The sequence below is a fragment of the Carassius auratus genome, unplaced genomic scaffold, assembly GCF_003368295.1.
Source record: "Carassius auratus strain Wakin unplaced genomic scaffold, ASM336829v1 scaf_tig00216332, whole genome shotgun sequence".
Classification (NCBI taxonomy): Eukaryota; Metazoa; Chordata; class Actinopteri; order Cypriniformes; family Cyprinidae; genus Carassius; species Carassius auratus.
The window spans coordinates 244,601-259,149 of NW_020528515.1; the positions used below are offsets into that span (position 1 = coordinate 244,601).

Here is a 14,549-nt window from a genome sequence, read left to right on the forward strand (position 1 = left end):
CCGACATCTAGACATAATTCCAGCGCTCTCGTCTCTCGTCTGCCAAACAATTGTGTTTTTAACTCCAGCAGCACTCCTCGATCTATTGTTTCAGCTCTGCTCTTTATCACCGAGCCTTTCTTCCACCCAAACCCCAATAAAATTGAAACAGAAGTTTCCTCCGCTTCCTCTCCGCATGCGTTTCTTCCACTACAAATCTCTTTTTTATTATCGCTGCCGCTCCACCCAAAGCACTTTCTGATAAAGCCACATTACAATTCAAGTCGGAGCTTTTGAACAAAACAAGATGGGAGATACGATGCTTTTTTAAGTGGCTCGGCAACTTCAGCACAAGATCTTCTCAGAGTTTTAACAGCTCTGCTTGGACATGAAGTAATCATTTCTTTTGGCCGGTTTTCCTTAGATAACCATTGTTTGACAATGAGAAGGAGACCGGGGTAGATCTATCTGAAGGATAAGACTGACTGGTGGCAGAAATCTGCTGTAATTTAATCTCTTAATTCACTTTAGACATTACTTCTTTCACATCTTAAAAAATTAAAATTGAAATATAATTTTTTTCCATTCTCTGTAACATGCAATGAAAGTCAGTGGGGTCTAGTCTTGTTTGCAGCCAGTTCTTAAATCACATTGTTGCTTAATTTAATTAAGATTAGAAATTAGGTTTGTAATACTGTAGTCGCGGTTAGGATGTGCTTGGGTTGACAAAAGTGTCCATTTAAGCTACAGAAATAGGAAATAAGCTAAATCCACTATTCAAACATGGTAGGTTGGTAAGATTTGAAAACATTTTTAGAATGAAGTCTCTTGTTTGCTCAAAATATACAGCAAAAACAGAAAAACTGTGAAATATTTTTACAATTTAAAATAACTGTTTTCTGTTTGAATATATGTTAAAATGTAATTTATTCCTGTGATGCGCAGCTGAATTTTCATTACTCCAGTCTTCAGTGTCACATGATCATCCAGAAATCATGCTGATTCGCTGCTCAAGAAACATCTCTGATTAGTGCAATTGAAATGGAAATATTTTATAATATTATAAAGTTTTTAGGAATTTAATTCATCCTTCCTGATTTCTTTTTATGAATCTTGCGAAATGTAATTGTGCACTTACTGCAGATATTCATGTATTAAAAAATAACATTAATAATTTTCAGTTTTGTCATAAATGACACACTTTGGCTTTAAAATGCAGAGAATAAGAATTATTAAGAAAACCCCCACTGATCTCACCTTTCAATAGAAACAATAATTGCTCTGTTCTGCTCATTTCTTTCATTTCTGCAGCTCTTTCCACCTTTGGCTCCTTTTGAAGATGCTAATCACATTTCTGAAGTTATTATTAAAGCATCACAGTGACTTTGAATTTACATGAAAATTATTCATTGTTCCCTTTGGAAATACCCTCCACAATTAAAGATTCCTGAGACCTTTTATTAATGAGACTTGACTCTGTCAGTCTGCATGGAGAGATAACGTATTTAAATCGACTGTAGTGTTACGCAGCAAATCACTGCAGACCTCGCATGACAACATAAAGACACAACACACAGTAAGTCAAGCAACAGAGCCTCTCAGCGTGACACGTAAAGAGAAAGTCTATGCGTGGATGCTTTTGAATGAGACTGAATGAGTGAATTTCACCTGTTGAATTGCTCCAGGGGACAGAGATATCCTTTGATCCTTTTTCTAAGGCCCAATGGAAGCAAAATTGGAGTTTTGTGGCTTTGAATCCCTGCATATAAAGATTTAAAGGGGCCATGTGATGAGAAATTCACTGGTTTCTTGGTTTAGGAAAACGTACTGTGACATTCAGAACTTAAAACTCAAAACATGTATTGAAAATAGGCAGCAAAAAAGGGCTTGTTTTGCACTTCTACAACTTTTTGATGTCAGAAATGTTAGTCAAATTTAATCGAAGCTTATTTTTAACGATAAAAATACTGATCAGTTCAGTCTGATCTTAAGAGTTCATCAGGTTTTGATCAAATCTGCTCCAGTGCTGTTTTCTTTACAACAAAAATGAGCATTTTGAATGCAGAGTAGAAATCTACTAGTGCTCTCAGACTTCTGGATGTTAAACCCCGTAACAATAACTAGAAGAGCAAAGTTTGAATATACACTTTTCTGTACATTTAAAATAACTTTAAAAACTTGAATTGAAAAGGTTTTACTCAGAGAAAGTGAGTGTTGCTATACATGTTTTAGCACATTGCTGTTATTTAAGTAAGTTCCTACTTACAACATTTTTACATGTCCTTACTTAGCATGTTTTGCAATGTTTTAGCAAGTTGTTAACATGTAACAAGCATTTTTTCTAGTGTATTGTAACTTTGTTAACATGTTTCTAACATGTTTTAACACTGCTAACATGTTACACCATGTGGCTAGCATGTTTCTAGCATATTTAAACATTATTAGCATGTTTCTAGTATGCTTTAATGTGTTTCAAACATATTTTCACACAATGCTTATGTTTTACCATGTGGCTATATATTTCGAACATTTTAAGATTGTTAGCATGTTTCTAAAATGTTTTAACAAATTGCTAACATGTTTTCCATGTGGCTAGCATGTTTCTAGCATATTTTGGCAAATTGTTACCATGTAACATTTTACACATTACTAGCATTTTCTAGCATACAGTATTTTCTAGCACATTGCTAACATATTTTTTCCATGTGGTTAACATGTTTCTAGAATGTTTTAACAGACTGTTACAATAAAGCACATTAGTAGTATTTCTATAGCATATTTTAACACATTGTTAACATGTTTTTTTGTTAGTTTTAGCATGTTTTAACAATACTAATATGTTTTTTTACATGTTGTTAGCTCATTTCTAGCATGGCTTAGAAAGCATGATCCTAGTATGTTTTTGAATGATATTGCTTATGTTTAGGGTTAACACTGCTAACATTTATTGAACATGTTTAATTATGTTTTAGCATGACTGATGTTAAAACATGCTCTACTTTCTAAATGTTGAGAGTATTTTAACATTTCCCCTTGCATGTTATCACATCCCTGATGTGTTTTAGCCTATTGTTAGCATGTTTAAGATTTGGTTAACATGTTTTATTATGTTGATAGCATGTTCTTAGCACATTTTAAGATGTTGTTAGGCTTATTTAGTTTTGCTAGTTATATGGCAGCTTAAATACTCTATATCAGTTATCGTATGAAAGTTTTCACCCCCTCAGTGAAAGACTATATGAATTTGGGCCTGTTCCGAAGCCTGATATTTGGGGACTCTGTAAGTCACGACATGATGATCGATTTATGTTGTTTCCTACAGGATACAGGAGCTGAAAGATCTGGGAGAGCTCTCACCACACTGGGACAACCTACGGAAGGATGTAATCTCTCGCTACGACCAGATCATCAAAGAATACCAGGACACTCTGGCAGAGCTGGAGAAACATACTGGTAAAGACTTCAGATGCAATGAAGCATGATCTGTTTTACACACACAAATGTATGTAATATGCAGCATTTCTCATTTTGCATGCATGGGATTTTATACAATGCAAACACTTTACCCAATTTGCATGCAACATCACGCACAACTGATCAGCAGTGCAGGTTGTAAAAGCATGAATTTTTTTGTGTCCAGCAATTTCTTAGTTCATCAAATTTTCATACGCAGCTCACAGTTAGCCGTCACATTCAATGCAACGTTAAACTCGCATGGTTGCACATTATAGAGGAACAGACAGACAGAAAGTGTTCGCTTTTAAAGCTGTCTTCTATTGCATTAGCCTGTATAAAGCTTGTTCACAGTAAACACATATTTGTTGCTTTCAATAATAGCAAGACGTACTTTAGTGTTGCGACTGCATGCTTTGCCAGATTTTTGTGTGCTGGAGCAAAGCAGCCAACTAAACTTGAATTGACTGAAAAATTGATAAAAGAGTGATTTTATGCTGCTGTTCAGAAGCACAAGTCAAAATGACAAATAAGACGTTGCCGCAGTGCATTTAGCAAAAGCGATGGCCATGTTAGCATTATATGTCTCTACCAGTTGACACATTGCTACTGTCATGTGGTATATGCCACCGTCTCGCCCCAGCTCTATTATGATCCATATTGTTGGAGGAAAAATAAAACGGAGCACAGAAAGCCTGTATTTGTCAGCCGTGTCACGCCTCACAACAAGCAAAATAGTCATTGATGATCTTAGCCTTCCAATCAGAATGAAAAAACTGATCTGCCTGATCGATCGACTTGTATACAGAGATGAAATTGTGCAGGCGTGTGTTTTGCCAGCTGAGTGGTGTTGACGTGTCCGTCCCTGCAGGAGGAGAGGAGAGACGGCGAGATCTCAGGTTGTTCTGCCTCTCGACCGCCCATGAGTGGCCAGCTGCTGCATCAGCCTCTAATCTTGTTTGCCTTGTTCATTCCTCTCAGGCGCTCCCATCTCCCCTTTTCCCCTTGATACCAGGGACTGGGTATTTTTTTGTAATCTGACTTGTTGTTCAGAAAAACTACTTGAAATGAGTTCCAGCGTAAAATGAGTTTTCACTTTAGGAATTGTGTTCTTTAACGGATCTTAAAGGGGAAGTGTGTCATTTTTGCTCTAACAATGTTACATTTGATTCTATCCCAGCAGAGATTCAAACTAGTCAGTTATTTGTATTTTTTATTTTTTTTTATAATCATCAACTAACGTTCACAGAACACTGCAGGAACGTTGTTTTTGTGACAGCCTAATAAAAACTAATAGTAATGCACAACATTCTTTAATGGTTATTTTCTGGTTACTTTTTAATTACCCTAAAATAACTTAATTCTGTCTGTAAATACTCAGGCTGAATTTATCATACAAAAAAAAAAAAAAAATCTTAATGGTGCATTCAAGTCCTCCTGGGAGGTTCGTAAATGTGTGAGTAGAGAAGATGTGAGCGAGATTTACAAAATACAAATTTTTTTAATTCTATTTCTTCAAAAATTAAAAAAAAAATAAAGGATGTGCATCAGGTTTGTTATTGTCTCAAGGTGCTCTTGTATTTGTATTTGTGAAATTTCACAGATAAAAAGGTCTGTTGTCTTTTGTCAATAATATTAATTTGTAGTGCTTCTAATAAAGTGTTGAAAAGCAGTTGCAAATGTTGTACAAAATAAATATCGCCGCTACGCATCTCTGCACCAATAAAATGTGCAACACTTGGTTTTTCTACCAAATTATATATAATAATACCTAATTATTATATTAGTATTTAACTTATATTGGAATGGTTGCCATGACCTCTCACAAGATCTCAGCAAAGTTTTCAAGATTTATTTTAAAACGTGATGCATGATGGGATACACTGAGCCTCGAACAGTAAAACTTCACTTTGGGTATCAGAGCATTTAGAGAGTGTTTTGCCATGCTGTCAGTACAGCTATCATGCTAAAACCTCAGCATCCCCTTATTCATCCTCCTCTAAAGCGCCGCAGCTAAAATATTAAAGCTTAAACAATGAGACCTGTAAAATATGCTGGAAAAATGCTCGATAGTATTAATGGAGTAGGCGATTGCTGGGCCGTCGTGTCTGTGTTTGTACTTCTGTCCTCTGGGGTGTTGTCATAATCCACTCACTGCAGTGCCACTGCAGACGATTAATTATTGATATCTAATGTTATCACAAGGTTGGCAACTTGTGGCTGGAGAGAGTGTTTGGTTTCAGCCGGCGTTCTCCCGTCGCCCTCTTCACCTCAGGGCAGGTACTGCAGTCGTTTGGCTCCGGTCTCAAAAAAAACAACAAGCTCTGTGGTGTTTTTTCCCCTTTCGTTTAATTCATTTTTAATTAGACAAGGCTGACTAGGGGTACTTCAGAGTGTGTTAACTAATGAATTAATCATTTTGTGTTAGCATTGTTTGCAGCCGGTGGAATTAGCGGCACTGGGAGCTAATCCTGTTGTTTGTCAGTCCTCCAGCGGGATTGTGCGGCCCGGGTGGAGAAAGCCACAGTCTCGCCCGTTACAGACAGCAGAGTAAGACAAATCCAAGCAAAGACGCCACTGAGTCACCAAATCAGTCGAGGGTAATTAAAATAAGTGAGGAAGCTTCCTGGACTTTACTTTGAAGGAGTTTTTCTTTTCTCCAGCATTTACTCCCCCTCCTCTTACCGCAAATGTACATTTAGTTTTGTTTTGTTTTTCCTGTGGCTATACAAAAAAAAAGACATTTTTGAACTTTTAAATATCGGTTTATATATACATATATATATATATATATCTGTGTGTGTGTGTGTGTGTGTGTATATATATATATATATATATATATATATATATACATATATATATATATAAACACAAAGTTTTGTTTTTAAGATATATCTATTTATAAATCCTGTGAAACTGAAGACTGGAGTAATGATGCTGAAAATACAGCTTTGATCACAGGAATAAATTACACTTTTTCTATTTATACACATAGAAAACAGTCATTTTAAATTGTAATACTATTTCACAGTTTTTAAGATCAAAGTAATGTTTCCTTGGTGAGCAGAAGAGATTATGATCCTCAAACGTTTGACCGCACTGATGAAGCGGGACAGCAGGGTGCAGGGTAATAAATAAAACCTTGTTCTAAAACAAATAAAACTACATTTATGCAACTTATATGTACTTAGCTACCTCCCAACCTCCCAACTTTCTCTTTTTTATCAAAATCTGCTTTTTTAACTTCGACTTTAACAGCAAAGTAACTCAAAAGTGTTTTGTAACAACCTCAGGGCGAGAAAAATTCCCAGAAATGACATTTTTAGCAGCACTGTTTGCTCTTTGTTGGCTTTAAGTGACTCATGTAAGCATAAAAACAGTTTATTAAGCCTCAGACGCTGATTTGTTCCCCAGAACCGCTGCAAAGCCTCAGACGGTCTGCTGTGTACACCACAAGCTGCTCCTGGGACTCTGGTGCCTGTGTGACGGGGGGAAAACCCTGTAAACGCTTGGCCCAAGAGACCTGCAGCCAAGCTGAAGCAGTTAGCGCTGATCCTCATGCTAATCGTGCTTTCGAGGCTCTAAGGTGGGCATGGGACTTTTTCCTCAGTGTTTCTGAGAAGAGCATGTAATGTAAGCCAGGAAACATGTCTGATGCTCCCGCTCAAGTACACTCATCTCTGACTGGAGACGTGATCGCATTGAACTCAAATCATTATGCGCTTCTGTAGCCGAGAATCTTATGAGGGAAAGACAGAAATAATGAGACTGCTGGCTGTCTTACAGAAAAAAGACTAAGTGCTCTTGTGTTTGCGTAGCTGACAAACGGACATAAACCTTTTTTCATGGTAGTTTGCAGATGCATTTCTTTCCCTCTACTTTCAATCTCTTTTTGCCTGGACTGGTTCTTTACTCTTGCAGTATGACAGATTATATTTTTTTTACATTTTTTCATCTCTTAGCGCAGGATATTTCTAGGTATTCAGCTGTTGTTCAGCAGACTCCCATATGCTGCATCCACACAAATCAATAAAGCGTTTACTTATTATGTTTATTAATGCTATTTTTATAATACGGAGGTGATGCACTGAATAAATTAGCATGGAAATAAATAATATAGCAAAGTTCAATTAGTGGAAGGTATAACTTGTACTTCTTACAAGTATGACGAGCACTGTGCCTTAATTTCTCTATTTTACTGTATGCAAACTTTGTCTTGGCTTGCTTGCCTTTGACCTTTGATAAATAAATAAATAATAAAACATTAAACAGTGCAATTAATTCACAATGAGCAACTTTCTTGCTACATTTACTATTTTTAATCATCATCTTATTTTATATTTATTTATAATTTTCAATTTGATTCCAAGGTAGTGTCCGATGTGACATTTTTTTATATATCAGAGCAGTACCTATCTGAATTTGAATGATGGAGATTGCATTGAAAATGTATTCAATTTTACACTAAATAAATTTATATAAAAAATTCTAATTCGATTCTTGATATTGTTAAGATATGTCAAGCAATTATTTTATTTTATTTTTATTATTTATTTTTTCAGAGCAGAGATTATTTTAATAAGAGTGAGTGCATTAAACTAATCTTACTATATAAAGCATAGTAATTTGTGTTAATGCTGTTTTTTTGTGGTTTTGTTTTCTTCTTATGGATGTTTTTCTTTGCCCATGAGTGTGAGTGATCTCTAGCCACCCGACATGATGCTGTGGAGGTGCAGTGAATTTATGCCTTGTTAAATATTTCAGCATGTATATTTTCAGCTTAACAAGGGTCAAACATACAGCGATGATCAAATGTTTGGGCAAAGGTCATGTCTCAGTGTGGATGCTGCTCTTTATTTCTTCTCTTTCCCTTCCTCGGTATGTCTGGTTGTAAATACGAGGGTGTTTCGCGGAGGCATTGGCAGGGCTGATGTATATGTGAGTGATATTGAGTTGTGAAATCAACAGTACTGGTGTATTGTGATCTTCACATGTGTTTAAAACACAGAGCCTTTCACTATCTCTGCTCTTCGCTCTCTCTAAAGAGTCTGTTTGTGTGTTCGGTGTCGATGAAAATTGCTCACACACTATATGAGTGAAATCCTTGTCATATCTCATGGGGGAAAAGATAGCTTTCATCATGATATGGAAACTTATTGAATGAAGCCTATTTTATGATGACCACATTTATGTTTCCATCGTGACATTATTTTGCTGTGTTATAGTAATGCAAACCACCATTGAGAATAATAATATAAATCTTGTGGGTGAAATATACTTGATTATGTTTTGGATCAAAAAATTATCAAAACGAAGCCTATTAAGACCATACATTTTTGCATAGTGGCATTATTTCCATTTTCCGGCCCCCTAAAATATATTTGGTTAAAATAATTGTAATTTAAAAAAATGCATGCAAAGTATTAATGCATAGTACTGTTGTTGCACTTACAGTACAGTATAGACATTTTAGTATTTTTTGTAATATGGGAAATTTTAATAAAAGTAATAAGTGACCATTGAGAATAATAATATAATATACATTTTTACATTTATTTATTTATTTGTTAGTGACTGAGAAAGACCATTGAGAATAATAATATAATATACATTTTTACATTTATTTATTTATCTGTTGGTTACTGAGAAAGACCATTGAGAATAATAATGTAATAATGCTACATTTTACTTTTATTTATTTATTGTCCATGCATGGGAATGACCATTAAAATAATAATAATGGAATAATATTAATTTTGAGGGAATGATATTTAATTATCATTAAAAAAGAAAAAGAAATGAAATATTTGTTTTTGTAGCTTTATTTCATTTGATGAACCCAATGTTTTTTGGCGTATCATTTATTTATTTAATGCAAATTTTTTCCTCTCTGATTTCTTTTTCTGCTCACAACACAATTGGTCAGATAATTTAAGTTCTTACTAGCGCTGATAACATTTCAAAGAGTCTTTGTTGGCTATATTTGCATATATTACGCTGAAGCGATCAAAAGCGCGCCGTGTGTCGCTGGGCGATATTTGCTTCACCGTAGGAGCTTACAGTATCCGTTTCTGAACATTTTAATTGGGCTGTTTTTGTACGAAGCAGGTGGTGCTTAATTTGAGCAAAACCCTGTGCTTAGTGGATTTCAGACGAACTGAGCTGGTATTTGGGAGAGTGATATTTGTAATCAGATTGCAGTGTTTTGAAGCGGATGTCACTACAGCTCCAGTCACTCAAGGTCATCCACGATTTCTTTTAGCCTTTATTAGGCCTTTACCTTCACACGTTTTAATCAAAGACCTTGCATGCAGGCTTGATGTTTAATTGCCTTCTTTTTATTCATTTAATCAGACCGACGCGGTATTCATTTGATCAAGTCGTGGCTTTGTTCTTGAATGCATTCAAACACGGCGCTATAATGCATCGCGAGCGACACATAGGAGTCAGAATAACAGTGAAGGGGTGTATTTGCATGCTGCTGTAACTCAATAGAAGCAGATGGCAGAGTCCCCGCCGTTTGTTTGCGCTCCTCTGTCTGTTTGTGTGTTTGTTTTGTTCTTGAACGAGGGCTAAAGCAGATTATATATAAACGCTTGGCTTTTGGTGATCTTTCCCAGGCCCGTCGTTCAAGCCCAGCTGCAGCAAAGCCCAGAAATATCTGGAGTTCGTTCCCATCAACCTGCACACACAGAGAATGAGGGTGACGTGTCCAAGGAAAACAGGTGCGTCTCATGCCTCCTTACTCCCTCTGTTTGTGTTCTCCAGCTGGATTAGAGTCCAATACTATAGCGTACACAAGACATTCTGTGCAACTTGCATATAAATGAATAATAAATAAAACAACGTGCCTTATTACATAATAAATATTTTAAAGAGGAACATGCTACTTTTGTCGTGCAAATTTGGTTCAGAGTCATCTAATGAACTTAATTATTAATACATTTATTTTATATTAATACATTAGTATTAATGTAAGTTATTTATTTATTTATTTATTTTCAAAATCTCTATGTATTTATGTGTATAAAATATGATTCATTTTTTTATCTATTTATTTATGGAATGTAAAATCAAGCTGATAAATTCAGGTACAGTATGCTACTATGCAAAGAAGAAATATGATATTAATTGATATTGATATTAATTGATATTAATTCAAGTATTTACATAGTAGTATTTGTTCTACTTACTTTAATAAAAAAGTTATTTTAATGGAAATTAGCAAAAAAAAACGAACTTAATTTATTTGTATTTTTGTAACAGGACAAAATATAAGAATGATTGTAATAATACTTATTATAATATAAATAATAATATAATATACATTTTGATGCGTTTGGAAACGTTATTTTTTATCATGATAAAATAAAAAAATACAGTTGTATTTCAGGATGATCTAATGAAATTAATTTACTTTGAAATAAAAAAAATTGTATTTTTTTTGTAAGTTTTATATTCATATATTTTATTTATTAGTATTATTTCTGTAATTTCTATTTATGATATATATATATATATATATATATATATATATATATATATATATATATATATATATATATATATATATATATATATATATATATATATATATATATATATTTATATATATATTTATATATGCTAGTTCAGTTTCATCAACTAAAATAAAACTATAAGCATAAATGTTGCATTTTTGAAATAATGTCAGGATAAATTATATTTCCAAAATGTATATTATTATATTCTTTTTTTCTCTACAGTCATCCATTACTGTAATATACAACTTTATTTCCTGTTACAAAAAATATTTTTTTTATTTATTTCAAATAAGTAGAAAACTACTACTGTCTATACTTTACAATTAGAACAATAAGCAAGCAAACAAACAAACAAATGAATAAATAAACACCATATTACTCTTATTACTACTTCAGTATGTGTATTAAGCATACCTGCCATTTACAATTTTGTGAAGAATACATGACACAACATACCGTATCCCATAAAGCATTTTCTTATTTCTTTGTCTGCTCACAACACAACTGGTCAGATAATTAGTTTAGTTTGTAACTTCTTTAGAGTTGTTTCAAATGTCTTTCTCGGCTACATTTACATATGTTAAACCTAGGAGATGCAGAGTATGTATTATATGCCATGTAGTTGTTAAATGCAGGTATGCAATGCCTATTGAGCACAGTACTCATACTGTATACTGCAGGACTGGTGCAGTTAAAGTAATTCTGCACAGCACACGCCACCACGGCTGTTTATTTAGGTGTGGGAAGCAGAGCATGGTGGTCTCACCGATCAGTACAGCATCCCTCTGATGCTGGGTTTCACACATGCGTCCGGTGGCAGGGTCTGCGGGGAGATGTTGACAGGTGCAGACGTGCGCTGAGAAGACTAAATGAGGATATGACAGCCCAGCAGGACACTCACACTGATTGGACAAGATGCATGTCAGAATAACAGGATTCACAGCAACTGGGAAACATGTCAACTTGTTTCCAAAATCTGTTTTAAATATCACTTTTATATTTGTGGTCAGTAATTGATTTAAAATGCTTAAAAGTTTACAATAATACTGTTTAAAAGCTTGGGGTCAGTAAGATTTTTTTTTACATTTTTTAAAAAGAAGTATTTTCTGCTCATCAAGGCTGCATTTGTAACATTTCTCATTATCATCTATATTGAAAACAGTTATGATGCTTAAAATTTTTCTATACTTTTTAAAAAGTATTATATATTTATATTAGGATTCTTTAATGAACATTAAATTCAAAAGAACAGCATCTACTTGAAACATATATATATATATATTTTGTAATCATGTCAAAGCCTGAATTGTTACCTTTGATCAAATTAATTGCATTAATGTGAAATGTATTATTATTGTTATTGCTTTTATATATATGTGTGTGTGTGTGTGTGTGTGTGTGTGTGTGTGTGTGTGTGTGTGTGTGTGTGTGTGTGTGTGTGTTTAATAGAACAGACCCCGAACTTTTGAACTATAGAGTTATAAATTAGCTATAAATTAGTGATATATAACAGAATATTTTATATACATAATTTCTTTTGGGGGTTTCAAAGAAAAAATCAATTCATTGCTAATGCTAGAATTATTATATTCAAGTACAGAAGAAATTCTTCATCATGACCGAGAGTCTGCTTCAGAACAGCTGAATGGCAGAATGAGTTTAAAAGCCAGACATCGTCTCCGAGTTCATGTTGTTTCTGGCGCTCCGTCTTTAAGGACGCTGCGTAAACACAATTTTCTTGAAGATGCATTTGTTTCTAGCCTCAGACAGAAGTCTTGAGGTGACAGAAGTGGACAGCTCTCTACAGACTGCCTTTGCTTGTAACTAGCGAAATGCCACGGATGTTTTTGTTTTCTTTCTGCCTGCCGGTGACAAGCCACTTGCTGCTGCTCTTAAGTCCCATAACATGTCAAATATTTTGAGAGGTTTTTTTGTTTTTGAAATATGGAAGTGTTTTCTAATCTTTCTAAACCTATTCACACATTCAGATGTCAGATCCTTGAATATCTTACACGCACAATGTCTTAAAGGTTCTTCGTTGGCATTGATGGTTCCATGAGTAACCTTAAACATTCCATTCCACAAAAGCCTCTTTACAGAAGAAAAAGGGTCTTTAGATGATTAAAGGGGTCATATGATGTTGCTAAAAAGAACACTATATTGTGTATTTGGTGTAATGAAACGTATTTATGTGGTTTAAGGTTAAAAAAAACACATTATTTTCCACATACTGCACATTATTGTTGCTCCTCTATGCCCAGCCTTTCTGAAGCACATCGATATTTACAAAGCTCATCGGTCTGAAAAGTGAGGTGTGCTCTGATTGGCCAGCTATCCAGTGCGTTGTGATTGGCTGAATGCCTCAAGTGTGTGATGGAAATGTTACACCCCTAACCACACTGTGATGCATGTCCCGGTCAAAAAACAGGCAGGACAAGACAAAAACAATAAAACCCATTACAAACCAGCCATTGTTTGCATCTAGTGGCGACATAATTATGGATTATAATGACTAATACAGTGTTTTTATGCGTTGCGTCGTGCTGTGTAAACATAAAACCATATCTGCATTCGTAATTGGAGAAATGACAAACTCTCTCAATTCCAGTCCTTGCATATTTTCGCTTTCACAACAAACAGCATCTCCACGAAATGGTGGTGGCAACATCGAAAATACATTTGATGATACACCCAAAGAACATTTGGGTGGCGTTATGCAAATCTTCCCACATAGTGATGTAGACATGTGGGGGCGTGTTTAAATTAGGCATTTTAGGAGGGCGTGGACGAGTCTTAACTTTTATAAAGAATATCTCTTTGGGTTTGAGACTTTAGTCTTTGCGCCGTTGGGGATCTTATCTATTCACGGACAGCTTGTAACACTCCAAAGAGAAAGGAAAACTTGAAATCCCATCAGTTAAAATGTTCATCACACTAAGAAAATGATGGTTCTTTTAAAGGATTAGTTGACGGCCAGAATGAAAATCTCCTGATAGTTTACTCACCCCCATGTCTCCAGCCGAAAAGAAATTAAGATTTTTGTGGAAAACCTTCCAGGATGAGTAAATGACAGCGCAATTTTCATTTTGGGTGGACTGTCACTTTAACAGGCCCAACTGTTAATATATTTTCACAAAGTATAAAATGAAAATCACACTAAATTACCCGGTTAAATTGACAGCACTACTTAAAACATTTCTTATACTCTACAAACAATTAATCTCTGCCACACAGAGACACAGGTGCCTGAGCCCCTCGGATCAGAGCCTCCATTTATAGAGACTGCAAGAACCAGCACAAATCGCCTACAAATTGGGCCATGCGTGACGGATGATCCTGACCCGTATATATGCCACTGTATTCATCGTGTGGGTACACTGTTGTGAAACAGCCAATTAGATGCTCTGGACCCGGCCGGGGAGCGGCGAGAGCGCAAGGGTGGGATAGAAATCGTCGCACGAGAACCTCTTCGTCATTAGTGTGGAGGAACGAAGCGGCCAGAGCAGTGTCCAGCGTCATGATCCCGGCGCTCTGGGGTCAGTGCATTTGAAGGGGCTTGGATCGTTATTTGCCATTTAATGTGTCCCGCTCACT

The 14,549-nt window shown here is 35.2% G+C and overlaps 1 protein-coding gene across 8 annotated transcripts in view; it reads left to right on the top strand.

Moving 5' to 3' along the window:
• LOC113097576 (type II inositol 3,4-bisphosphate 4-phosphatase-like) overlaps window positions 1–14,549 on the top strand; it is a 127,552-nt gene that overhangs the window by 70,497 nt on the left and 42,506 nt on the right. For all 8 annotated transcript variants that reach the window (XM_026262817.1, XM_026262819.1, XM_026262824.1 and 5 more), the window contains 2 exons: window positions 3,302–3,432; window positions 10,053–10,157. In XM_026262817.1, the coding sequence (XP_026118602.1) occupies window positions 3,302–3,432; window positions 10,053–10,157 (236 nt within the window). The remainder of the gene's footprint in view (window positions 1–3,301; window positions 3,433–10,052; window positions 10,158–14,549) is intronic.